Here is a 27,842-nt window from a genome sequence, read left to right as displayed (position 1 = left end):
GCGAAAAAAGGACGTGCTGAAGCCAGCAGATAAACCATCCCATACAAAAACGACCCCAGGACTATGGCAAGGTATCGTGCCTCCTGCTCAACTTTTTTCATTCTTATTTTCGCACCGTTTTTAATCTGATTTACCTGACTGTACTTTTTTGATCCTCTGCCCAAAATGGCTGGGGCCATACAACTGTAGTCTTTACTCGACTCCATTTCCCTGACTTCCCCAAAAAACAGATCTCCCAAAATGGTTGGGGTCATAAACCTGCAACAACAAACTGCCAGGCCCTCACAAAGCTAATCTAAAAGCACTGCCGTCCCCTTGACCCTCCGAAATCGACATAGGACTCACCGCCTCCCTCCCAGTAAAGACAGAAACAGGACTTCCTCGAAACCTGTCTGCATCCCTGATCTCAGGACATAATAACAAACCTAGGACTACTATGCTCTTTCCTACCTCTTTCCTGGCGGCCATCTTAGACTAGTCAATCCTCATCTCTTCCTAATGCCTAACGAAGCGGCCATCTTAAGCTAGTCAATCTCTCTACCCCACACACACTTCTTTCCTACTTCTTCTCCCACCACTCCCCGCACACAACATAGCTCTGTTCTTCTTACACCTACCCTCACAGCCCCCCTCACCTACTTCTTCCCCTTCATCCAACATGGAACTCACGGGCAAGAACACTTATTAAATTAATTACCCCCCAGAGCTCTCCAAAAAAAACGCAGAACGTTTTAAGCACAACTTCCTAAAATCCCACCCTGAAACCCCCTTTCTAGACACCTACTACTCCCTCATCAATGGAGCTAAGAGCACCGATATCATTCTTTACACGCAGAGCACAATGGAGAAAAGCATTCATCGCCCTACTCACCATTTCGACCACCAGGAAAACCGCCCATGGCATAACACTTGCCACCACACCATCCCAACTCTACCCAGCTAGAGCATCCATCACTATCTACAATAACAGCACTATCTTAATTCAATCCACAGACCGAAACCTTGACCTATTTGACAACCTGTTCCCCACCCTCAAAGAATACATCTCCAACGCTCAGATCCCACACCATACGGCATCCAATCCCAACATCCTCAACCTCACAGCACCTCCTACCAGTAACACACACCTCCTCCCTCCCCCCAGTACTCTACTCCATCACCCCCCGGCTACATACACCTCACACTCCTCAATCCAAGACGTGGATCTTCCCCCCCATCCCCCCCCCCCCCGTATTCACACGTCCCACAACTGCCTCACCCCACCTATCGTCGATTCCCTGTCCAATAACACCAACACCATTGCCAATCCTATCACTCCCTCCCCCCCAACTTCCTGGCCTACCCTTACATCAACTCACTCCCTAACACCTCCAACTCCAACTCCGACCCCAGCCACTCCAACACCCCCACCCCTCTCCACCCCCCCCTTGGTCAGTAACCTAGACACTTTCTCTCCTTCAATGCCCACCCCCAACTCCTTACCCAACCCCACGCTGGACACGATCATGTCCACCCTCCTCTAAGTGAAAGAAGAACTCCGCACCCTCAAAGAGTTACTCCTCACACACCCCAGACACCCCCCTCCCGCCTCCACTTCTCAACCTAACAACATTTTCCCCTCACATCCTACTCACCCCCTACACTGGACCTCTATCCCCTCTCGCAATACCTCCAACCGCCCTCGATGCACCACCAAGACTCTTTCGGACCACGACATACACACCGTACTCAGCACATATGCCCCGACTCGCCAAAACTACGGCTCGCCTTCCCCCTCCATCTTAGCCACCACACACCTGTCCATTCCTACGATTCTCTCCAACCCTCTCAGACACCCCACGCATAACAGAAGCTCCGTCCCCAACAACCTCACAAAAGTCCCCCTCACTCGAGATCCCTCCTCCTCCCTCTGCTCCCCCAGACTCAAATGCACACTTCTCAACTGTAGATCGGCCCAAAGACACTCCTCGGAGGTCGCTGATCTCATCATTTCCTTGAACCTTGACCTAGCCATCCTAACGGAAACATGGTTAACTGAATCTTCTACTCCTATCATGGATATCCTAGTCCCCCCCCCCCAACTACTGCATCATTAGACTTGACAGGCCCAGGAAGACAGGCGGTGGAATCGCATGCATTTACAAGAGCAACCTTTCAATTAATAAAGTCACCGCCCCTTCTCATACCTCCTGTGAATACATCTGCCTTGATGTCATCAGTGAAAACAAACCTGTATGTACACTACACATCATCTACCACCCACCGGGGGACAACCTCACCTTCTCCCAACAACTCATGGACACCATCTCAATCAACTCAGGACGGCAAAACACACATTTACCTTGGTGATTACAATCTTCACGGGAATGACTGTAATGACGCAGTGGTCAATAGCCTCAAAAATTACCTCAACGCTTCTGACCTCACCCAAATCTGCAACAGCCCGACCCATGACAAAGGCTCTATCCTCTACCTTATCTCCAAAGAAGGAACTACTCAACTTGATTCAATCCAGCCCTGTGACTGGTCAGATCACCACATTGTCACATTCTTCATCAATGAGAAAGTTAAACGTATCCCGGCCCAATCCTCCAAGCCCAAAGTATGGAAAAGAGACTTGAAGAAACTCAATCCAAACTCTCTACCCCTAACAGCTGCAATCTCCTTCTTCCCCCTACCGGCGTTACTGATGTTCAGTGCTTAACCGACCACTATCTCAACGCTATGACCACAATAATCAATGAGGCTGCACCGCTGCAACTGAAAAGAGTCTCCTCCAAGATCTCCAATCCGTGGTACGACGGGAGCCTCAATGAAGACAGACGGGCCATGCGATTGGCAGAGCGCACTGGAGATCTGTCCCCTCGGCTCTGCACCTAAAAACTCTAAAGAAAAAGAGAAACGCATACTTCAGGAAAATAAAACGCTCAAAGTCAGATTTCTTCAGACTCCAGCTCGACCAAGCAAAAAACCGCCCACGAAAACTGTTCGAGCTAATCCGGTCACAATCCAAGGAACAATCCCAAGCAGTTGACACTTTGGGCAATGCACCCTCCTGTGAAGATTTTCTGCTTTCTTTAGCCAAAAAACGGACAACATAAGGAGCGATCTCCTCATTGACGCAAGCCTTTACTCCAAACACCCGATGAACCAAAAAACAATGCGACATGGTCATCCTTTGATACCTACTCTGAAGAAGAAATTGACAGACTACTCAGCTCCCTGAAACCATCCAATCACCTCAATGACCCTCTTCCTGCTAACTCTGTAAAAGACTTCACCCCTTTGCTCCTCCCACTCTGGACTAAAATTATCAATAGCTCACTTCAACAAGGATCCATCCCTGACTCCCTCAAAGTTGGACAAGTTACACCTTTACTAAAGAAACCAACAGCCGACCCCACTGATCTAAACAACTACCGTCCTATTACCAACATTCCCACTCTCGCCAAACTGTTGGAAAAATGCGTTCAACTTCAATTGACAAAGCACATAGAACAGTTTGATCTCCTCAACCCTCATCAATCAGGCTTCAGAGCAGGGCACAGTACCGAAACTGCTATGACTCACATAATTGACAACGCCCTCCAAATTTTAGATCAAAATGATACCTGCCTCCTCATCCTTCTTGATCTCTCTTCAGCATTCGACACTGTGAAACATGAGAACTTACACGAACTCCTAAACACTAGAATGGGTCTTTCTGGGACTGTTCTTCAGTGGTTCACCTCCTTTCTACACAACAGGTCTCAGAAATTCAAGAGCAACAACCTGATGTCTGCTCCTGCACCGGTATCGTTAGGAGTCCCTCAAGGTTCCTGCCTATCCCCTACTTTGTTCAACCTAGTTATGGAACCTCTCACCGCATTGCTACAAGCATCCAACATACACTTTCACATGTACACCGATAACACTCAACTATATCTCAAACTGCAATCACCCAAAGACATTATGCGCCTGAACTCAACGATCAGAAGCACACAATCCTGGCTGGCCGATAACCACCTCAAACTCAATGCTATGAAAACTTAGTTCCTTCCTCCCGCGTAAATCTCTACCACCCAAACCTGGCTTAAACACCTAACTGCACTTAATGTCCAATCTTTTAAGACTGTGCGTCGATCTGTACTACTTGTTTGATCCCTTGCACTTGTATTTTACTTGTATTACCCACCCTACCCCTTACCCCTTGCCTATGTAAAGCGCTCTGTTATCTGCAAAGTTCTTATTCGCGCTATATAAAACTTGAAAAATAAAATAAATAAATAAAATAAATATGTGGTGGCATTTGTTTGTCAAATCAACATTCTCTACTAAAGTCCTAAATAGTCGTAACATTTTTGGAGGTTCTTCCAACATGTTTTTCTGTCCCCTTTCTTTATGCTCAAGTGGGATGTTAGTCTGGTTGCAGGATTTTTGATAGCAGTTCCAATCTAAACCCTTGCATAATTGTCAGCTGAGGCACCGGACTTTCAAGACACTCTTTTTGGTGGCCATCACAGCCTAGATTGTCATTGAGTTTCAAGTGCTGGTGATCTGACTGCCCTTTACCCAAAAAATCTGCCTCTCAGGACTAAAGCAGCTTTTGGCCAAATGTTGGCCTCATAAAGGGCAGTCTGTAACGCTTCCTAGATTCTTCCCTCTGCCCCCTCTCCCCAAGAACGAAGAATGACTACAAGGGCTGGACACTCTTAGGGGAATCAGCTTCTACATAGACACAGCCAAGGACTTCAGATCCAACTACTTTTTTTCAGATCCAACTACTTTTTTTTCATCCGTGTAGGCACCAATGAAAGAAAGGCGGTCCAGAAAAGGATTCTATTTTGGGAGAATATTCTTTGTATCAAAAAATTGTAACACCCTTCCAAAGTATGGGAGAGTGCCTTTTGTAGAAATATACCATTCAGCAACATGGGCTTCCCTTCATATGTTTGCAAAACATTACTCCTTGGAATTCGGAAGTTAGAAAGGATGGGCATTTTTGTCACTCAGTGCTCCAAGACTTGACGGTTTGACCACTCTTTCAGACCTACCACCATGGTAGGCAATGTTGCTCTGGTATCTTCTAACTGAGGAATCTGCATGTATCCATCAGAATAAAGTTAACTTACCTTTCATGACTAATTTTCTGATGGGTACTTTGTTCTATCTGTAGATTCTTCACATTCCCATCTACCCGTTATAAGAGGTGGTGATGGCTTTCTATATGGTAAGATTCCAAGTTGGAATCTAACTCTTCACTTCCTCTAAATAGCTCAGCAGAAATGACCTAATCATTGAACCTAATGGTCATAGTATGTGGGTCTGGTAACATGACATCTTGATACTGACATTGAGATGAAGCCAGCTCTATGTAATGGTGTCAGATTATAAAATCGGTGCAACACCTCTTCCCCAATGCTGGTACCAGGAGGAGTCGCCGCCACACATTTTTTTGTTTCTAATTCAGCCCCAGTGCAAGACATAGAGCATGAAGAGCAAGGGCACTGGGTTCCTTGTACCTTTTTATACTGAGGATTCATTGTATATAGACTTCCAAAATGCCAGTGGGCTAGAAAACTCTCCGGCAAATAATCTAGACACTCCAATAAGTCTACCAATGCAGGAAAGTCCTTTTTTGCACTCCTTTTCAGAGTGAGGCTGAAATCATTGCGCTTGATGGTATAGGTAAAAATAATCATAAACTCTGCATTACTACCAAAACTAGGTTCCCTATAGGTTTCAGACCATCTCTGGAATCCAGCAGAAAGACAAAATGTAGCAGGATTGCTGGTTGATATTCAATAAAACTTTATTGAACACACAAACAAAACTCTACAAAGCAGTACACCACATACACTTAAAAGGTAGGTTATAACCGGGTCAATAGAAATGCTCGTTAGAACTAACCTACCCACATCCAAAACACTGGCTGAAATAGTAGATGGATGTTAGTTATTTACAGCAAAAGGCTAAATGAGACTATACTAGCCAGTAGGCTAAGGTAAAAATAGCACGTAGGCAGCAGCTAGTTTGGAAGTATCCATCCAGCCTAGGTAACCAGACTTGTGGAAAAGGACATTTGGTCATATTGCTATATATTGTAACAAACCTAGCACTCATCCACGTCCCTGGCTGAATAACCAAAGTATACCCTTCAAATGGGCAAAATACAGGCTGGCTACATAGGTCTTATGGCCTGCCCAGGCTCGTCCTTGGGATGTTGTTGTTCAAGCCTATCTCATGACTCCGTATCTTGTAAACCCATTTCTGTTTGCGTATGAACAAAGTAAGAGTTGGATCCCTGGTTTTGGATTAGATGTACGGTTTATCCAACACGGGTCAGTGCACAATCCTCCACCGTGTGTCCCTTCTCTGCTTAATGTGTTGAGACGTGTGCTGGTCCTAGCGCAGCGGATGTTACTATTGTACTCCATGATTCTCACTTTCACTTTTCTGGATGTCATCCCCACATAGATTAAACCACATGGGCACCTGATCATATAGAGCACATTTGTGGAGTTTCAGTTGTTATGCATTCGTTGTTCCCATTGCTAACTTAGACCCACGTATACACTCTTGATGGTGGTTAATCTACAAGCATCGTTATCAGGATATCCCTTAGTTGGTTTTAATATTCACTGTCTGCGCCAATTTTGGATCCTTTTCTTTCATTTGTTTTTATTGTCTCCCCTACCTTATTGTTCGGCCTCCGCATTGGTCTGCGCTGAGGCGTTTTGCAGCAGCCCTATGATGAAGCATGCCACAACACGTGGGTGAGGGCAGTTTTTACAAAGTGAATGTGCTCCGGATACATTGTTGTATGAATTGCAACCTGACAAAAATTGCGACTTGAAGTTGCCTAACTTTCTTTTGTGTGTATGTATTGACTTTGAGGAGGGTGAAGTAAGGCGTAGTCCTTCTCCCCCTCATCTTGTATACAGTATACCACCTCTTACCATGAGGTCATTCACAGGGTGACAACTTTCCACAAGGTAGACCTATAACCATTGCAGGAGAAGATGACGTACTGGTAGAAATGCCTTCACACTCCGTCATTGTTTTTGCCTATGGTTAAGGGGATGCTTAAGCCTATGCAGAACAGCATGTTGTCAAAGACCTAATTAATGCAAGGAAAGACGCAATGAGTTGACAAAAAAAATACAAGCCCTCCTGTTTGGACCCACCCTACATCAAAGGTCAGCTCCCGCAGAGTCATTGGTAGTGCACACTGCCTGTAAAAGTACAGGGTACTGTGGATGTTCTTTTGGACAAAGAAAGCAGGAAAATAGATGAGATGGGAGACATGATCCTGCACCTCCCGGATCAGTACAAACTACTGCCAGGAGATTGTAGCGAAAGGGCAAACAGTCTCCAATAACACTACCTAAGGGAGCCTAACCCGCCAAGCAATGACTTTCGGGGAACGTCTGCAAGGGTTCCTTGTGCCATGGCAAACATCACTTCAGTACAATGAATTCTGTTCATTATAGAGCAGGGGTTACTACCTGGAACTCACTGCCCCACCAAGAAATGTTCCTCCACCTCAAACACACTTGTACCAGAACTCCAGTAAATCCTTCAGCAAAAAGTAAATGCACTCCTACTCAAGGGGGCAATAGAGTTTGTGCCACTAGAACCTGACAGCAAAGGAGAATACTTCCTGTACTTTCTAATTCCCAAGAAAGACTGCCCTCTCAGGCCCCTCAACAAGCACATTGTCAGAGCATTTTCAAATTGTCACTTTCCAGGACATCATTCCAGTATTGCAGCATGGCGACTTGAAGGACTTCTATATTTATATCCCAATCCACCACGCACATCATGGCTACCTCAGGTTTATGGTGAGTGGACAGCACTTTCAATTAAAAGTTTTGCCCTTTGGGGTAACAACCGCCCCCAGAGTCTTCACTTGACTGGCTGATAAAGATTGCAAGCAGGCAGCAGTATTTGGCTCACATTCAGATCACCTTAGATCTGGGTTTCTCCATCAACGTGGGCAAGCCGCACCTCTAAGCACTGCCAATGCATCCCCTCCAAGGAGCAATTCTAAACGACAGTGACTGGAAAAGCTTATCCCATGCCCCATACGGGTACAAGCATTTTGGCTCCTGCTGCCTCTTTTAGCCAATATATTCAGCTAACCGTGAGAACAGTAGTGTGCCTCCTTGGCATGCTGGCCTCCGCCATCACCATCATTCCCCTCATCTGTTTACACACGTGTCTGCTCCAACAGTGCCTGGCAGCACAGTGGTCACAAGCAGAGGAATCGAATGGAGCATCTAGTGTTGATTTGGGCCAGCACCCCATACTCTTGGGAGTGCTATCTGTTGCAGTGCAGGCCTTTCCTCGAATCAGTCTCCCTGATGACCATCTCCATGGATGCCTCTCTCACGGGTTGGTGGCAGGGGGAGGAAGAGGCCTTGTACAGAGCATGACCACATGATTGCCACGAATTCCTGCAAAAAAATAGGGAGCACACACTCTCTCCAGCTCTTCAGCTTCAGCGCAAAGCATATCTGCTAGTGGAGTACTTCCAGGTGCCTCTACAACTTCAGACATTCTCAGCAGGATGTAGCAACAAATCTACATGTGTGAAATCCATCCTCAAGTTTTGCTCCTGTACTTCCAGTGCTGGGGGTTTCCTGAAATACATTTGTTTGCAGCTACTGAAAACGTTAAATGCCTAAGCTTCGCCTTCAGGTTTACTCACCCACATTTGATGGGCTATGTACTATGGATGAATTAGTCATGGCTATTTGCCTATGTTTTTCTGCCTCTTCCAGTCCTTATGTGATTCAGAAGCTTCGGCCGACATCCCTCGTTCGAGTAGCCCCAATGTGGTCCAGGCAGCCGAGGTTCACAACCCTTCTTGAGTTGTCTGTAGTCACTCACAAAAAGCTCCCCAACAGGTCGGAGCTTCTCACCCAACACCAGGGCAGTTGGGCATCCCAATCCTAGGCATATCAATGTGGCGATCTTTCTCCTGAGGCCTTATAGTTTGGTTACCTCAGTTTGCCTCCTGAATGTATGTCCATCCTCAAAGCGATCGCTGCCCTGCTACCGGAGCCTGCTATGTGGCAAAGTGGAAGATGTTTGTCCACTACTGCCTACCCAAACACAATGATATACTAAAGTCAACAGTGCAAGATATAGTCTGTTACCTGTTTCACTTGCAAGACTCAGGCCTGGCTTACACAACCATTCTTTACATTTGGCTGCAGTGGCAGCATACCTACAAAATAGAAAACTTGTAGTTAAAGAATTTTTGAAGGACTTCAGAGGGTTATCTCTTCCAGAATACTACCTGTCCAGTCAGGAAACTCAATGTGTTCCTTACAAGGCTCTCTGGACTCCCCTTTAAACCCCTTCATTCTTGTGTCCTCCAATTTTTGTCTTGAAAAGTAGTGTTTCTAGTCACAATTACTTCTCTCAGGTGTGAGCAAGATCCAAGCTGTAAGAGCCCTTTTCAAGGTTCACGCTGACAGGCTAGTCCTTAGAACTAACCCAAAGCATCTATCCCAGGGGATCTCTCCTTTTCACCTCAACCAGACAGTTTAATTCCCGGCATTCCGCTCACACCCATATTCAGCGGCAAAGAGACCCCTTCACACACTAGATGTAAGGAGAACCTTCACGTACTACATTGATAGGACAAAATCATTTTGGAAAACCTATGCTATTTATCACCTACACTAAACCACACAAAGGCAATGCCAGTTCAAAAGCAGGGGTAGCTTGCTGGCTAGCCAAGTGCATTCAAACCGGCCCGCCAAAGCCAAAAGGCAGCTCCATGCTACAGGGCCGCACTGTACCCGTAATAAAGCGACCTCCGTGGCCTTTCTGGGTAATATCCCAATAGCTGATATCTGTAAGGCAGCCACCTGGCCCACACGACACGTTCATCAAACACTGCTGTGTGGATCTTCTCGAACGGCAACATGTTCCAGTAGGTCATGCTCTACCATGTACACTTCCCATCTCCTGCAAAGTCCTCTGGCTAGCTACTGCTTTGGAGGAAAACTGCTTTACATTCTATGCAGTGTGTAGCTACAGCTACACATGCTACAAACTGGAAATGTTACCCTGCAAGCATCTGTTCGTGGCATGTAGTGTTGTAGCTTCACATGTGCCCACCCATCTCCCTGGAAGCCTTTGGTTGTTTGTCCTTTTTCTTTCCTACTTTTGTTCTTGCATAGTCGTCCATGTACATTTTGTTCGAGGCATATGAGCTGCAGATTACACACCGTGCATACATGGCCACCTAGTGTTGGGCCCGGATGTTTGCAGTTTGTTTTTGTTGTAGAAAAGTCTTTGGAAGTTACAGGACAGGTGACTCCTCCTTTCGGCTCCATCCCTAGATTGTTTTTTTCCGCCACCGGGCTCTGGTGTGTTTCCAGCGATCCGTGTTGGAACCGATTTTCCTTTGACGCGCAATCCTCACCAGTTTCCAGAATTTACTTTCGAACATGGTTCGAGTCGACCCTACTTTTCAACACCGAATATTTCGATTCTGGCTGTTGTCGACGGCCTTCGGGCCTAACTAAGCCTCTACTCCAGCTCATGGAAAGGACGCCATTTAAAGTGTCCTTAATGTGGGTCGAAGTTTCCCCACACCAACCTTCATGAGGTGTGTAAATTTTGCCTTTCCCCGGAGCACGAGGCCAGAGACTGTTCCGCTTGTGCCTCCTTCCGCTCCAAGAAGACGATCCAGGACCGTAGAGCTAGGAGAACAGTGGCTCGATCTTCCGCTCCGATTCCAGATGACATCTTCACAGAGGGCGTCTACGTCCCAGGAAAACATGGCGTCGACAGCAACTCCGAGGCAGAAGATTCCGAAGTCGAGGACATCACTCCAGCACAGCGGGTCGTAAGTAAGACCGTCGACCCTTCCTCAACACACCCAAAGAAGGCTCCGGTCACGCCCTCGGGCTCGTGTGCACACAGAGACACTGCTTTTACTGCTCCACCTTCGGGCCCGGCTAAGAAGCTAACTAAGCCTTCCGGTGACTCGGGCTCGAGTTGTCCTCCTCACGGTGCCGGCGCACACCTACCGGCACCGAAAAAGACAACATCACCTACCACGCCGGCATCGAAACCCAGGTCGGAACCAAGCAAACACGCTTCGGATTCAAAAAGACCACCGGAACCGGAAAAAACATTGAATCCGAAAAATGCACCGAACCTGAAAAATGCACCAGAGCCAAAAAATGCACCTGAGCCGAGAAAACCATCGGAGCCGAGAGAACCATCGGAGCAGAAAAAGACTCCTGCTTCTCCTGTTAAAGACATTGCCAAAAAACCAAAGGAAGCTACTTCAGTGCCGAAACCTCCCTCCGCACCACAAGATCGGCCTCCTGCAGAGGACTTCTTTCACCTAGACCCTGCACAAAAGATAAAGATTCAATCACTGGTCGATTAACTCGAAGTTAAAAAAAAAACTACCACTAGATACACCTGCACCGGCTCCTCATCCAAAAAAGGACATGGCTACCTCTCCTCTAAGAGTTCCTTCCGCTTCTCCTCCACCTATGCCATCACTACCTGTGCCCCTACCACAACATTCCCCTACATCCTCTATCATACCAGATGATGACAACCGGGATGATATCACAGATGATATAGGGGGTAATGCAGATGATCCATCTATTCCTCCAGGCTCACCTGACCCGTGGGATGAACACCCCAGACATCCCAAATGTCCCTCAGGACGACATATACCCCTCTAGGCCTTCCCCACCAGAAGACACTATGGGCTTCAATCAATTAGTACACAGAGCTGCGTAGTATCATGGGGTTGACATGCATACAGACCCTGTAGATGAAGACTTCCTAATGGATACCTTTGATAATGCACAAAGATCCTCATCCATTTTACCCAGGCTTAAAGGAGTGATTAATCATGCTCCTGAAGTCTTTAAAGACCCAGTTACAACTCTGGTCATAAAACCACGAATAGAGAAGGAATATAAAGCTGCCCCTTCAGACCCAGCATATATTAAAGGCCCAGTACCACTAGACTCCTTTTTGGTTTCCAATGCACGCAAAAGAGCAAATTCACAAACATCAGGTGAAGCTCCCCCACCAGATAAAGAGTCTAAACTTCTTGACGCATTGGGGAAAAGAACTGCGACTCAAGCAGCAAACATGTGGCGTATTAACAATACACAAGCATTATTGGCAAGATATGACAGGGCACATTATGACGAATTAGAATCGTTAATGCAGCACCTCCCTGATGAGTACAAAGAGAGCAAATGAGCTTATCCAAGAAGGGAAAAATATTACAAACCCCTCCATTCGTTGTGCACTTGATGCAGCAAACACTGCCTCCAGAGTAGTTGTGTTTTGTTGCGTAGACATACCTGGCTACGCATGTCAGGGTTCAAACCTGAAGTCCAAAGTGCTATACTTAACCAACCCTTCGATGAGCAACACTTATTCGGACCCAAACTAGATGTATCCCTTGAAAAGATGAAAAAGGATAGATACAGCCAAATCTATGGGAGCCCTGCAGTCGCAGGCTCCCAGACGTTCATTTCGCCGCTCATCTTAGAGGCGCCACCAGGAGATACTCTTCAGACAAACCTTCTACCTCGTACAAAGCCCCCACACAATCCACCTATAGTAGGGGCTACCAAAGGGGTGGTTACAGAGGTAACAAGGGCAGAGAAAAAAACAACAACTCCCGCTCTGCCTCTACCCCTGCCCAATGACTCCCCTCCCCTTCCCCTGCCCCATTCCACTCCTGTCGGGGGAAGACTACAACAACACTTACCAGCCTGGGAAAACATCACATCAGACAGGTGGGTGCTTCAAATAATTCAATCACTTTACTGTCTAGAACTAACATCCCCCCCCCCCCCCCCCCCCCCCCCCCAAACATACCACCCATGCAGCGTCCAATGTCACAGGAACATTTGTCACTGCTCAGGCAGGAAGTGATATCCCTCCTGCACAAAAATGCAATAGAAATAGTCCCAATGCATCAGCAAAACAAAGGAGTATACTCCCTATATTTCTTAATCCCAAAAAAGGACGGATCTCTAAGACCTATTCTAGACCTTAGACCTCTAAACATTTACATACAGTCGGATCATTTTCATATGGTCGCACTCCAACAAGTCATTCCGCTCCTGTTACAAAACGACTTCCTTGTCACTCTAGATCTCAAGGACACCTACTTTCACATTCCTATCCTCACAGCACACAGAAAATATCTCCGATTTGTGCTGGACGGGCAGCACTACTAGTTCAAAGTGCTCCCATTCGGAGTTACAGCAGCACCAAGGGTTTTTACCAAATGCCTAGCAGTGGTAGCAGCACACTTAAGAAGACAGCATATTCACGTCTTCCCATACCTAGACGGCTGGCTCAGAAAAGCCAGCTCATACAGCCAGTGTGTACAACACTCTCATGCTACCATTCAACTGCTCCACAACATGGGATTCACAGTAAATCACACCAAGTCACATCTGCAACCTTCGCACATACAACAATATCGCTACAATAAACACCCAACTAACTCTAGCCTATCCCTCTCCAGCCAGGATAACAAGTGTACAAACTCTCCTAACAAGATTCAAACTACAACACTCTCTTCCAGCTCGAGTGTTTTTCAGCTCATAGGAATGATGGCATCTTGCATATTTATAGCAAGACTGCAAATGCGTCCACTTCAAGAGTGCCTAGCACGCCAATGGAACCCGGTTCGTGGCCAATTAACAGACCTAGTGTTGGTAGACAGTCTGACTCATCGCTCTCTGCAATGGTGGAGCACCAAAAACCTTTCAAAGGGCCGACCGTTTCTAAGAGCCATTTCCTCAAATAATCATGACAGCGGACGCATCGCTCTCCGGCTGGGGAGCTCACCTACTGCATCACACCATGCAAGGCAGGTGGACATCGCAACAAAAGTTACTCTACATCAACCACTTGGAGTTACTAGCTGTTTTTCTAGCCCTAAAAGCATTCCAAAAACAATATCGGGCAGAGCTGACATAGTCCGCACAGACAATATGACAGCCATGTACTACATAAACAAGGGGAAATACTCTGCAGCTCTGTTAGCACAGCAGATATGGAGATGGGCTATAGCACTAAAGATCTTCCTCTTAGCCCAACACGTTCCAGGAGTACAAAACACCATGGAAGATCTGCTAAGTCGACAGACACAGCAGATCCACGAGTGGGAACTTCATCCGCAAGTTCTTCAACCGTTCTTTCAAATGTGGGGACATCCTCAGATAGACCTCTTCGCCACCCATGAAAACGCAAAATGCCCAAACTTCACCGCCAGATATCCACACCCGCTGTCCAAAGGCAATGCGATATGGATGAACTGGTCAGGACAATTTGCGTACGCTTTTCCTCCTCTCCCACTACTTCCGTTAGTGGTACGCAAGCTACTGCAACATTCCCTAACCCTCATTCTAGTTGCTCCAACTTGGGCCAGACAACTGTGGTACACCACGCTGCTGCAACTATCTGTGGTACCACACCAGAAACTAAGCCTATCTCTACGCCTATTAACACAGAACCATGGAGAGATCAGACACCTGGACCCAGCTCAACCTAGCGATCTGGCTCCTGAAATCAAAGTTTGGTTACCTCAACCTTCCTCCAGAATGTATGAATGTTATTAAAGAAGCTAGACGTCCCACTACTAGAGCATGTTATGCTGCTAAATGGAAACGGTTTGTGATATACTGTCAAAACAACCACATAAATCCTTTAGATGCGTCTATTCAACACCTCATAGGATACCTATTACACCTTCAAAAGTGTAATTTAGCCTACACGTTATCAGACAACACCTTGCTGCAATTGCAGCATATTTACTAAATAGACAACATCTATCTCTTTTTAGAGTACCTTCTATGAAAGCTTTCAAGGAAGGACTCAAAAGAATAATCCCTCCCAGAACGCCACCTTCACCAGTGTGGAACTTAAACATTGTTCTCACACGGTTAATGGGACCTCCCTTTGAACCGTTACATAAATGTGAATTGCAATTCCTAACTTGGAAAGTAGCTTTCCTAGTAGCGATTACTTCTCTCAAAAGAGTTAGTGAACTACAAGCATTTACCATTCAAGAACCTTTACTGCAAATGCATCATATCAAAGTGGTTCTACGTACTAATCCTAAATTCCTTCCAAAAGTCATTCCATCTAAATCAATCTGTTGAGCTGCCTGTATTTTTCTCGCAGCCACAGTCACAGAAAGAGCTCTACACACCTTAGATGTCGAAAGAGCATTACTATACTACATCGAAAGGACACAAACATTTCGTAAAACGAAACCACTTTTTGTGTCTTTTTCACCACCACATAAAAGCAACCCCATATCAAAATCGGGGATAGCTAGGTGGATTTTTAAATGCACACAAATGTTACCAGAAAGCCAAACGTACGCTAATAATTCCTCCAAAAGCCCATTCTACAAGAAAAATAGGGGCTTCAATGGCATTCTTATTGAACATTCCCCTAGATGATCTATGCAAAGCAGCTACATGGTCTACACCGCACACATTCACAAAACACTATAGTGTAGATGTGCAAACTAAACAAGCCACTGTGGGCCAGGTGTACTAAAAACTCTGTTTCAAACAACTGCAACAGTTATGGGTAGTCGCCGCTAAAGGTGGGTACTGCTATACAATCTATGCACAGTGTGTAATCTGCAGCTCATGTGCCTCGAACGGAAAATGCTACTTACCAGTATGCATCTGTTCTTGGCATGTAGAGCTGCAGATTTACAAATGCCCACCCGCATCCCCGGCTGCCTTTATCTGTTCCACTATTATCTTAATTAGATACAATTCACATGGACATCACTACTTCTTGTACCGCTCCATCACTTCCCTAATGGCGAAAAACAATCTGGGGATGGAGCCGATGCCCATGCACAGTATGATCCAACGGAGGAGTCACCTGTCCTGTGACTTCCAAAGACTTTTCTACAACAAAAACAAACTGCAAACATCCGGACCCAACACTAGGTGGCCATCTATGCACAGTGTGTAATTCTGCAGCTCTACATACCAAGAACAGATGCATACTGGTAAGTAGCATTTTCCTTATTCTCCATCCTCACCCGCTGTGCAGGAAAATATTAACAATGGAGCCGATGCTTGTGCACATTACCAGTCATACGGGGAGTCACTAAACCTTCTGACCCGAAAGACTTCTTCAAAGAAAAACAAGTTGTACGTGTCTGAGCCCAATACTAAATGGCAGGTGTATGCAGAGCATGTACATGCCATTAACAGATGCTTATAGAGCTAGTAACATTTTCTTTTCTACCATTGATCAGAGAACAGTAGGGCTGCTGTCTCCTCCAGTATATGTAATATAGTAAACTCTTTAAAGAAAAATAGTTACATAGTGTAAATTGATGACCACGCCCGTAACCATTTACACTTTTGAGAATTCCTCAATCATCATTAGTAGAGCACTCTAGCTCAGTCTTCTGGTTTTATATTTCATTATTAGTGTGTTTGTCCAAGAAATTTTCCTCCAGATTTCCCACCTTATGAATTATCCTTTCTGGCATCACTTACCCTGAAATATGTCTCCCAGCAGTGTCTCCCAATCGCCATAACTCTGGAAAAAAAACTACACTAGCACTTTAGAGGTCAAACTATATGCTCATGCTGTGTTTTCTTTCGTCTCAACCACATGGGTCCAAAGCTAACTTTGTCTCACTGACTGACTTCTTCAGCAGGAGCTGGGTCAAATATCTCCTCTGGAGGTTTCAGGGTTCAAGCCTGTTCAAAGGTGCTGCAAGACCATGTTTTCTTTGGATCCATATTGAATCTGAATGTGGTGTATGGATTGAGAACACAAGGGTGCATTATGTAACTCTTGTTCCTATGTACCCTTAAAGGCAATCAAGGAGTGGAATGCCAAAGACCCAAACAATCTCCTTTGCCTAAGCAAAAGTCACAAACTATGGATCATTAGCCTAAGGAATTTTTTCATATCAAAACAAGAGGTGCAATAGGAAGGTTGTCATCTTCCTTTGAGGAAAATGATCCACTCCTGAGACCTTTTAGGGGCTAAATGCCATTGTCTAACACTAGACTTTCTCGTCATCAGATGAGATTTTGGGGCCAAAAAAATATGTACTCTGGGTTCCTTGGTTCACTCGCACACAGTCTAGGCCTTCCAGCTGTTGTTGCTGGATATGTTCAGGATGACTTAAGCTTTTTAAGCCACTCCCCAACGAGAAGCATATCCCTGCAGGCTTGGTGCATATCCATGGGCTCAGGCACCTAAGGGTAAGTTGGAAGCTAAAAAGAACAAGCATTTGCAATGCAATAGGTCTCGCATTAGGAAAGTTTGAGCTATTGGTCTTGTAAATGACAATTTTTTTTTATTTATGTGTTTTTAAAAATAGCTAAATTAATAGCTTTGTCATTTACAATGCCAATAGTTATAACATTCGCAAATGTTTTGTACTAGGCACACAATTGTCTTACTGACATATAATTTGTATAAGACTGTGCTGAAAATGCACGGTGTTGTCCTACTTTTCTCTACACTTCCTGTGAAGAGACCCTTTTATCCCCTTTAATGACCTTGAGAAGGTCAGGCTTGCTCACTGTGTTATGTTGCTGCAATTTGTTTTGAGTTCCCTGTCCATCCCCGAGTACATTAGATCATACAGAGGTACTAAATTACATTTAATAAAGAGAATTGTTTTGAAACCTGAAACATTCACAAAGCCCATCATGCCTTCCTGATGACTCCATTAGTTTAACAAGGAGACATGTCCATTTGGAATGCCCACATATGACTAAATAATTAGAACAAGTGTATTACATGGTAGTAATATTATGGTCTAATAAATCTGGTTAGTGCTCGCCCTCAGCTGAATGACTTCAAACTGCTCTCAATTGCGATGGCACTGAAAATTGCAGCCTGGTAAAGCGATTTGCCCAAAATCACCCAATCTGATCTAACCAGGAAGCTGGGATTTTGATCTCTACTTCCCGAATCCAACATTGCATTGTGTGGATGGTCACTTCTCTAATATTTCACACCAAAGACAAAGCTCTGGGCTTTTATATTCCTGCGAGTAATTTGCATAGTTTTCAGTAAATTCCATGTTACATCAATGTGACGGAAAAAAAAATTCTTAAGAAAAGGACAACGTTAAGGGCAATCAAACAGAACTATTTGGGAAGTGTCAACACATTAGTGGAAGCAACTATAAACATTAGCATAACAAGGAGGTTTAAGAGATCCGACAAGCATTCACAGGGACAGTCGAAGCACCGCCTGGTTGCAGACAAACACGAAGGCACACTTTCTGCATTTAAACTCCCAGAGCAAGTGCAAGCAGTAAAGTAACAGTGGGGGCAGAGAGGAGTGTGGCCCTGCACAGGAACAGACTGCAGGAGGCCAGCACTGCCTGGCACTGGTTTCAACAGCCTGCTTTCCGTGTGGCCGCTGCCTGCTGCCTCGAAGTCTGCTGATTTCCACCTGCACAGCAGCAAGAAGGGGGGACTGAGGCGGAGCCCACGGTCCTGGACTTGGGGCCTCGGTTTCACCTACGCTAACTACCCTCGCTTGATACCCCTGCATTAATGCAGAAAGGAAGACCCCACCTGCATGTGGTGCGGTGCACTACAGAGCATGAAAACTCGCACTTCAAAAAGAAAACAACCTGTTGTAGGCCGACACGAAATTGGAAAACGGCGGCCCTGAGCACTCCCTGCAAGTGTGTGCGCAATCTACACGTCTCCAGCATTACCTCGTTCCGAATTTAATGAAGTGTCCCTTTTGGGGTACGGAAATCGTATTTAGGTACAAGATGACTATTCATTCGGCAGTCACTTTTTGCAATAGATGGCTGAACACGTGGAGGGGCCTCTACGCCACCCCCATGGACACCAACACAACCTACAACAATGACAAACATTCCACCGCAAAAATAACAAGTTCATGTTGTAGGGTGCTGACGCGCTGCCCGCGGCGACCCGGAAGCTCTTAGCCGGCCGGCCAATCCGGTCGCGGCCGACCGGAAGTCCCGCCTCCCGAGGTCCGCGAGCTGCCGGCGCATGGAGCGCCCTGCCGGTCCGAATCAGCCCGGGTCCCCAGGAGGGGGCCGGGGAGGAGGAGTGTGGCGCCTGTTGCGGGGCTCCTTGGACCTGAGGGAGCCCCGATTGTGAAGAGGAGACGAGACCCGCCGTGCAGTGAGGAGCGGAGCGCGAGAGGAGCCCGCCGGAAGAGCGCAGTCGGTGAGTGGGGCCCAGGGCTGAAGTGAAGTGCGTGCGTGCGTGCCTGTGTGTATGCCTGGGAGGGGTGGGGGGGGGGGGGGGGGGTAGTGTGTGTGCGCGAGGGAATGTGTGTGCGCATGCGTGACTGTGATTGAGAGAGAATGCGAGGTAGGGGATAGTGTGCCTGTATGTGTGCCTGTATGTGTGTCGTATGCCTGCGTGTGCATGCGCGCGCCTGTGTGTGTGTGTGTGTGCGTGCATGCAGAGGGGTGGGGGCTTCCTGTGTGTGTGTGAGCAAGGGATTTGCTTCGCGCATGCGCAGCTACCAGACGCTCACTCCCGAGGTGAAATCTGACCTCGTCAAAGCGCGCGTCTGGTAGCTGTCCACATTCCTAAATACGGGCCACAAAAGGTCTGAAGCAGACACTCTCAATGCTCACGCATTGAGAGTAGGTCTGCTCGACCTAAAAAAGCGGTGTGCCCCCTGCTCAGTCATAGCCCCTTTCGGCACAGGAAACTCCCACAGACCTACTATACTGCTGTTAACTTTCCCTACCCCTCAGGCCCTCCTTGAAGATATTTCTTCTTTTACAACAGTGGTTTGTACATTGTCTGAAACCTTGGAATTCACGTTGCCTTCTGCCGATGTGAAGTTAACATTGTAACTGATTTTGCTCAGTGGTACAGCTGTTGCTTCCTTTCAGTGAAGCCTTCTTGGACACCAACGTTGTTGCATGAGAGAAACTCCTTTCAGGTTTGGGTGGGCATAGGCAGATAGCCAGCGGCCAGCTCTGGGTAATGCCTCACTTGTTTCTTCTCTTTTTCACTGGAAAGTCTGGTTTTCTGAACATTCTTCTCAAAGTAGAACCCCAATGCCTTCCAACATCACTTCACAACAGTCAAAGAAACTTCATTGTATGGGCCACAAAGTCTGTGCTTCCAACACAGAGCAGTGCTAATGCCGCCTACCTGTTGGGACAATAGATGCATGAACTGTAGCATTTGGTAAAATCTTATGGATGAAGATGCCAAATCACAAGAAAAAAAAATGTAGTTTGTATCCAACCAGTTACAATCTGGCATAGGCTCAGCAGACTTGTAGCTCGAACCATGAGCATGGCTGTTACCATGGCACTGGTTTCTCTGGAGATGTGGATGACTCTCCCCCCCCCCCCCCCCCTCCCCCCTCCCCCATGCATCACCACCACCCCGCCCCCAACATTGCTGCCGCTTCCATTTCTCCCCTACAGCTCCACCCACTCTGCTAAAAAGCTCCAATAAGTGCGCTTATCAAAATTGATGGTATTGCTTACTGTGCATTCAGAGGAGTTACATACCTTGGCTAAACAAGGATGGGGGAAACAATTTAATGTTTAGCAAACCCCCTCAGAAATTAGGCAAATGTCCTAATATGTGAAACTCTGTAAATTCCACAAAACTATTTTTACTCAGTCTCTTAGGAAGATTGCAATGTTCAAGGTTAGTAGCTCTCAGTGGAAACAGACTGCCTAACTTATTATTATTATTATTATATGAAATTTGTAATGCGCTCAGCTTACCCGGGGGCATCCCGGCGCAACAGACCAAAGAAGGAGGAACTCGATAACTCACTACTGTGGAAACAAGTAGGTTTTAAGAAGTTTCCTAAATGTTAGGATCTTGTGCTCTGAGCGAATCTTAAGGGGCAGAGAGTTCCACAGAGATGCCACCTGAACCGAGCTCTCCTGACTCTCGCAGATTGCAAAAGATGTTGCTGGTCTGAGCGCAAAAGGCGTGGAGGTTTATAGGGACGGGCCATATTAACAAGGATGGGGGGGCCTTTGCCATGTAAAATTTTATGGGCCGTACACAACGCCTTAAATTTCACCCGCTCCTTAACGGGGAGCCAGTGAAGTGCTTTTAGGGCCGGGGCAGCGGACTGCCTTCTAGGGATCTCCATCAAGACTCTGGCAGCTGCATTTTGCACCTGTTGGAGGGTTTTAAAGGTAGCTTCAGGGGCACCAAGAAACAGGGCATTACCAAAGTCAAGCCTAGAAAGGATTAAACCCCGCATCAAAAGCTTCTTAGCTGGATCCGGAAGCAGTGGGAGTACCTTTCGGGCTGATTTCAGTAGACCGAAGCAAACCCCCGCGGTCTTTCTGGCGTGGGTCCTGAAGGATAGATCTTCCTCCAACCATACTCCCAAGGACTTGATCTCCTTCTTGGGAGATGGAGGGTCGCCAAGAGACCGGGGCCAGCAGCTGACAATGATGGAGGGACTGGAGTTGCCCAAGAGCATCAACTCAGTTTTTCCTCCATTAAGCTTAAGAGCCGAGTTGGACATCCATTGGTAGACATTAGCCAGGCAGTCATGCAACAAGTTGGGTTGTTCCGCCAGCTGAGTGAGGCCCACCACCAGCTGAGTATCATCAGCATAGCTGATGATCTTCAACCCCGAAGGGGCTACCACTCTTTCAAGTGGAGTCATATATGCATTGAACAAAGTAGGGCTCAACGATGAGCCCTGAGGGACTCCACATTGAAGAGGGAATAGGGAAGACTGCTCTGCCCCTTCCCAGACTTGGTAGAAACGGTTGGAGAGAAAGGATCCCAACCATTTCAGAGCCGTCCCTGAGACACCTACCTCTGACAGGCGTTGGAGGAGCACCTGATGACTCACGGTGTCAAAGGCAGCACTCAAGTCCAGGAGGATCACTGCCACTGATCCTCCGGTGTCAAGAGTGCTCCTTGCTTCCTCCACTACTGCCAGCAGGGCCGTGTCCGTTCCTTGGCCGGGACGGAAACCAGTCTGAGAGTCTCCCAACAGGTGGTTGGACTCAAGATAGTAAGAGAGCTGACGGTTAACCAGCTTCTCGGCGATTTTAGAAAACCCCGGCAGAAGCGAGATAGGCCTGAAGTTGGTCAGATTGGCGGGATCCAAGCCTGGTTTTTTCAGTAAGGCTTTTACTACAGCCCCTTTCCATCTCTGAGGGACTATGCCACGAGAGAGAGAGAGGTTGATAAGGTCAGTGAGCGGAGCTGACAGAGTCTTAGCCACAAGTTTAAGATGTTTCATAGGCACTGGATCACTCGGAGATCCACTCTTCATCTCCACCAAGACCTTTGTAACCTCCTCCTCCGAGAAGGGGCCAAAAGAGACAAGTTCGGTCGGGCAGCTTATTGGACCAGTAGCCGGCTCAGAGATGTGAGGCATAGCGGGCAGAGAGGATAGGATTGTGTCTATTTTAGAATGGAAGAAACTAGCCAGTTCTTCACATTTGTCTTTAGGATTAACGTGTACGACTGGGGGGACCGGGGCTTTCAAGAGTTCTTTAAAAATTTTAAACGATTCTCTTGGAGAGTTACTTGCCCTCTCAATCTTATCACTAAAGAAAATCTTTTTGACATCCTTCAATGCACTTTTGTATTTTCTCATCTCTCTTTTATAATTAGCCCGGCTTTCTTCCGTCTGCTCTCTCCTCCAGGCACGTTCAAGCCTTTTGCAAGAAGTTCTGCAACTCCTAAGTTCCGGAGTATACCAGGGGGCAGAAGCAGTTCTTCTCTCCCTGATAAGCCTCCTTTTTTTAGGAATCAGTAGATCAAGGGAGTTAGTAAGCCAATTAGCCAGGTGTTGATCAGCAATATTGGGGTCATCTACAGGGTCAGGACGAGTTATCGCTAGCTCTTTAACCCAACTGTCAACTGGCAGCTTCGACCAGAGTCGTTCCACAGTGTATTGTCTAGGCACGGGATCTCCCCGGTTCTTCAACAACCAGCTGAAAGGAATAAGATGGTGATCCGTCCAGGGAAGGGCCAGCATCTGGAGGGCTTGCAGGTTTGCAGTATTAGCAAAAACAGCGTCAAGCTGATGACCTCTGTTATGAGTGGCTCCCAAATGAGCGAGGTGAAGATCGAGAGCATCAAATGAGCTCAATAAATCTCTTGCCACCACGTCATTGGGGTCATCAAAGTGAAGATTAAAATCCCCAAGAAGTACAAAGTTGCATGAGGCAGCGGCTAATGGAATAATGGCCTCAATAATAGAGTCCACAAAATTCCCCAGCGCAGCAGGAGGGCGATACAAAAGGAGGCCGGAGATGGAAGCGGAAGAAGATATGCCAAGGGAGAAATGACAGCCTTCAGTGTTGGTAATACCGCAGTCCACAGCTTTGCACACGAAAGTATCTCTATACATGATGGCCACTCCACCCCCTCTCCCATCCGGCCTATCAAGATGGAAAATGAGGTAGCCCGGTGGGAGAGCATTGACAATATCGGGACCTGAACACGCGGTCAACCACGTTTCCGTCAAGAATAACACATCCAGACAGTGGTCCAAAAGGAGGGAGTGTATTTCTATCGCGTGACAAGGCAGTGATCTGCAATTAAGCAGAGCCATAGTGAGTGAGTTTAAAGCCACACAGTTATTAGACACAGGACACCCAATACAGTGTTTAAAGGCAGTACCCTCAACCCAATTGTAATGGCAGCTAGGCAGTTTAGTCGCGCGAAGCGAGAGCAGAGAGTCTCGTGAATACCTGAGGGGGGGGGGCCAGATGTCTAGATGGAATGAGCAGAGTGGTATGCCCTGAGCCCGTCTGGGCCCGGACGGGCACAGACGGGCTTGACTCTGGCGAAACTCCGGCGGTATTCCGGCATCCCCGCTGCGCGTCTCCGCTGCGCGTGGGCATGGCAGCTTTTAAGCCCTAGTCGCCTCCTAGAGAGAGGACTAGCGCGTGCACCCTCTTCCCCTTCCCCAACCAAAGATGTCCGCCAACAACCAGCAAACAAAGGCGAGGGACCGGCAAAAAGCGGTGATTACACCGATTACAGTGCTCGTAAGAGGATGCAAATACAATGAGGCATGTGCCAGGTGATTTTACAACAGGGTCAACAATTTTAATTAAAAGTACAAAAAATTACGAAAACGAGTGATTTTAAAAGCTCAGAGAGCAGCTAACAAGTCAGCATGGAGCAAGGAGTAAAAGCGCTGTATGTAATGCGCTGGTGGTCAAGACGATCTGCCTAATTTGTCTGCTTTTAAGCCCTAGTCGCCTCCTAGAGAGAGGACTAGCGCGTGCACCCTCTTCCCCTTCCCCAACCAAAGATGTCCGCCAACAACCAGCAAACAAAGGCGTGGGACCGGCAAAAAGCGGTGATTACACCGATTACAGTGCTCGTAAGAGGATGCAAATACAATGAGGCATGTGCCAGGTGATTTTACAACAGGGTCAACAATTTTAATTAAAAGTACAAAAAATTACGAAAACGAGTGATTTTAAAAGCTCAGAGAGCAGCTAACAAGTCAGCATGGAGCAAGGAGTAAAAGCGCTGTATGTAATGCGCTGGTGGTCAAGACGATCTGCCTAATTTGTCTGCTTTTAAGCCCTAGTCGCCTCCTAGAGAGAGGACTAGCGCGTGCACCCTCTTCCCCTTCCCCAACCAAAGATGTCCGCCAACAACCAGCAAACAAAGGCGAGGGACCGGCAAAAAGCGGTGATTACACCGATTACAGTGCTCGTAAGAGGATGCAAATACAATGAGGCATGTGCCAGGTGATTTTACAACAGGGTCAACAATTCTAATTAAAAGTACAAAAAATTACGAAAACGAGTGATTTTAAAAGCTCAGAGAGCAGCTAACAAGTCAGCATGGAGCAAGGAGTAAAAGCGCTGTATGTAATGCGCTGGTGGTCAAGACGATCTGCCTAATTTGTCTGCTTTTAAGCCCTAGTCGCCTCCTAGAGAGAGGACTAGCGCGTGACAAGCACAGGGAATGCTGGGTAGATCAGATTCTAGAATCCTTATACAGACCATCCTTGCATTTAAAAGAACAAAAAAAACTATGGTAATCAACAAAACTTCATGTTCCTGAAAGCTGTGAAAGGGTGGATATCTGCACAAGACAACCTTTTGTTGATGCCATTTGTATTAGAAAAAGATGCACTTAATTTTTCCATGTAAAGAAAAAAAAAACATTGCTAGATTTTTGTCCATGTTCTTGATTTCCTGCACTAAAATCAACAAACCATGGGTACCTTTAGAATCTCCAATATGAGGGGAAGCATACAGCTTTGGTTTTGATACTTTTTTGTTGGAAAATGTTACAAAAGTTGAAGTGTGCAGTGCCTTGAACTTCAAGGGCTCAGCACTGGCAGGAAAAGGGTCTAAGATAACATGTCAGAATTCATAGTTGGTAAAAACAAAAAAAACCAGTGGACCAATAAACATTAAGTGAAGCATGCTGCTCATTTTCTAGTAGGGTATTATTCTTACCTGGAATTTTGTGATAAGGGAGAATGGTGATTTTATCGTCTGCATCTTGGAGCACTTGCTACATATTCATTGTACCGTAACACTATCCTGAATGTAGCAATTTGTATTGTTAATGTATGAACATTTACACTTAACAATCCAGCATGAAGTAAATATGGTCTCATCTGATTATAAAGCAGAAGTGTTAAAAGGGAATATCTGATTTGTGTACCGACATCACCAGAAACAAGGTTTGACATTTGTTAATCACAGTGCAAGTACAAACATGGATGTTGGGGTGCCAGGAGGGACCACACCTTTGTTAGCTTTTCTTACTTTATAATGCATTGACAATGGCATGTCTTCACTCAAAAAACGTTGTCCTTTGTTTAGTTTGCAGTTTGATCCAGCACCCCGCAGAGGTGAACCACATGTTACTCGTCGCACCCCGGACTACTTCCTGTAGAAAGATTTTACACTTGTACAGTATTGAAATGAACCATTCTTCGACCTTGCGAAAATGAGAAGAGCAACAGTAACTCCAAAGTGTCAGAACATATCTTAACATTCATAAACTGACTGTTTTCACATGGACCAAAAGATGTGCCATATTAGAATGCAAAAGCTACCTGTCAACAGCTGCGACTCCCTTAGGAAGAACCAGACTATTGCATGCTGAAGTGTGACATTGTTGGTCAGGAAAATAGTTTCTGGCACAGCACTATTTGTGGTTACTTTTGCGTTCTCAGAAAAGCTGCAAAAATTAAGATGTAAACATTAACACCTTGTGAATACAATGAATTTTCCATTTAGCTATACTCTGCATGACATAGGTAAGGATAGCGTCAATAAATCATTGGAGCCTAAAGAACATTTTAAAATACACACCCAAGGCCTCCTCATTGACTTATGATTTCTTTTTGTTTATTTTCAGGGAATTCTATTTAATTGTGTTGGTTTCTGTTTCCACTCATTGTTCATTTTCTCTTCCTTAAGTGTTTTTTGTTGTTCTCGTCAAAGCCCAGAACATGCTTTGATCAGAACTGTTCTTTCTGTAAGGCAGTATTACTGCAGACGTTCTGCAGTATTTTTTTCATAATAAACTTGTGAAGAAAACCACTGAATAATTTAAATCTTAATTCTACCATGCAAGTCTGCTCCATTTTGCAATGTATCTAGTTGTCCTGATTAATTTAAAATGTACTCAATACTCCTGCTGAAAGCAGTTTGGTTGCGAAAGTGTTTTAAACTTGTGCTCTCTGCAAGCTGTATAGCCTCTACCCACGTCTGTCCTCATATGATGGTAAAAGCTGTGTGTACTCTGATTCTGAGCACATCAATAAAATATTTCAGGAGAGCATGACCTCTTTAGAACAGGTCATGCCAGAGAGGATCTCCTATGTCTTTTAAATGCACTTCATTTCTAGTATTTAACACCGGAATGTACTGGCATTCTGACTCTCCCTGCTTCCTAAGAGTTTGGAATGCTTCTAGTGCAGGCAGAGATGCTATTGCTTTAAGAATTTTGCAGCTCGACTGACTTATTCACTGACGCATCCTTCTTCCTTTGTGTTGACTGCACTAGTGCCCTCTTATGTGGCTCTTATCACACTTATTTATCTCATCTGGATTGTGCCTCGGGCTCTACTCTAATCTGGCTAGTAATTGACATCCACATCGTTTTGCAGCATATGGGGATTTACGTGCTGTGCATTATTCTGTCATTTAGTGGTTTGATCCGGATGTTTCTCTTAGACTTACTCTTTTTTCCTCTCTGTACTCTTTGACCACCGTTTGGCAGCCACAGTATCTTGCACCACAGAACTTGCAGGTAGGTTTCATTACCATGCCAGCATTATAGAGATTCCTTGAGTGGATCAAAGAAGGTTGCTCCAACCAGTGCTGCGCCAAAACCATTGTGGAGTTTGTACACCATGCTCACAGAATTGATGACCTGGCCCTTGATGTCCATCCTGTGCATGGGCTCGAAGTTCTGAACAGTAAAGACTGTGTTCCCAATAGCCATCACATGACTGCACAGCCAGCAAACTACAAGCACTTACTACTTAGAACCCTGCCTTCAAATTCATATGGACAAGGTGGTGTTGAGAAAAATCTCATTCCTGACCATAGTAGTGTTTAAGTTCCACATAAACAAAATATTTCAGCTGCCCGCCTTCTCTCAACTGCGTAGGCCGAAAGATCCCTGCATGCTTTAGACATTTGTTGAGCACTCCTGTACTATCCCTAAGTGACAAGGACCTTAAAGGGATACCAACCTTTTGGCTCTGCTGTTAGAGCAAGTAAAGGTACACTAGTGGCCATGGCAACCATCACACAGTAATTAATACAAACAGTTCAGACCTAGAAAAACCACTGCCATCGTGTCCGAGAACGCACTCAA

At 46.1% G+C, this 27,842-nt stretch overlaps 1 protein-coding gene across 1 annotated transcript in view; it reads left to right on the top strand.

The window, feature by feature from the left end:
- The window catches only part of LOC147702947 (serine/threonine-protein phosphatase 2A catalytic subunit alpha isoform), a 221,769-nt gene extending 195,215 nt beyond the window's left edge, over window positions 1–26,554 (top strand). The window contains exon 7 of the mRNA XM_086931523.1: window positions 25,832–26,554. Coding sequence (XP_086787649.1) covers window positions 25,832–25,904 — 73 coding nt within the window. The 3' untranslated portion in view covers window positions 25,905–26,554. The remainder of the gene's footprint in view (window positions 1–25,831) is intronic.
- Window positions 26,555–27,842: the final 1,288 nt, after the last annotated feature.

Source organism: Lissotriton vulgaris, chromosome 7 (assembly GCF_964263255.1).
Source record: "Lissotriton vulgaris chromosome 7, aLisVul1.2, whole genome shotgun sequence".
Taxonomy (NCBI): Eukaryota; Metazoa; Chordata; class Amphibia; order Caudata; family Salamandridae; genus Lissotriton; species Lissotriton vulgaris.
The sequence above is the reverse complement of the archived record's forward strand: the minus strand, read 5'-3'. Positions and strand labels throughout refer to the sequence as shown.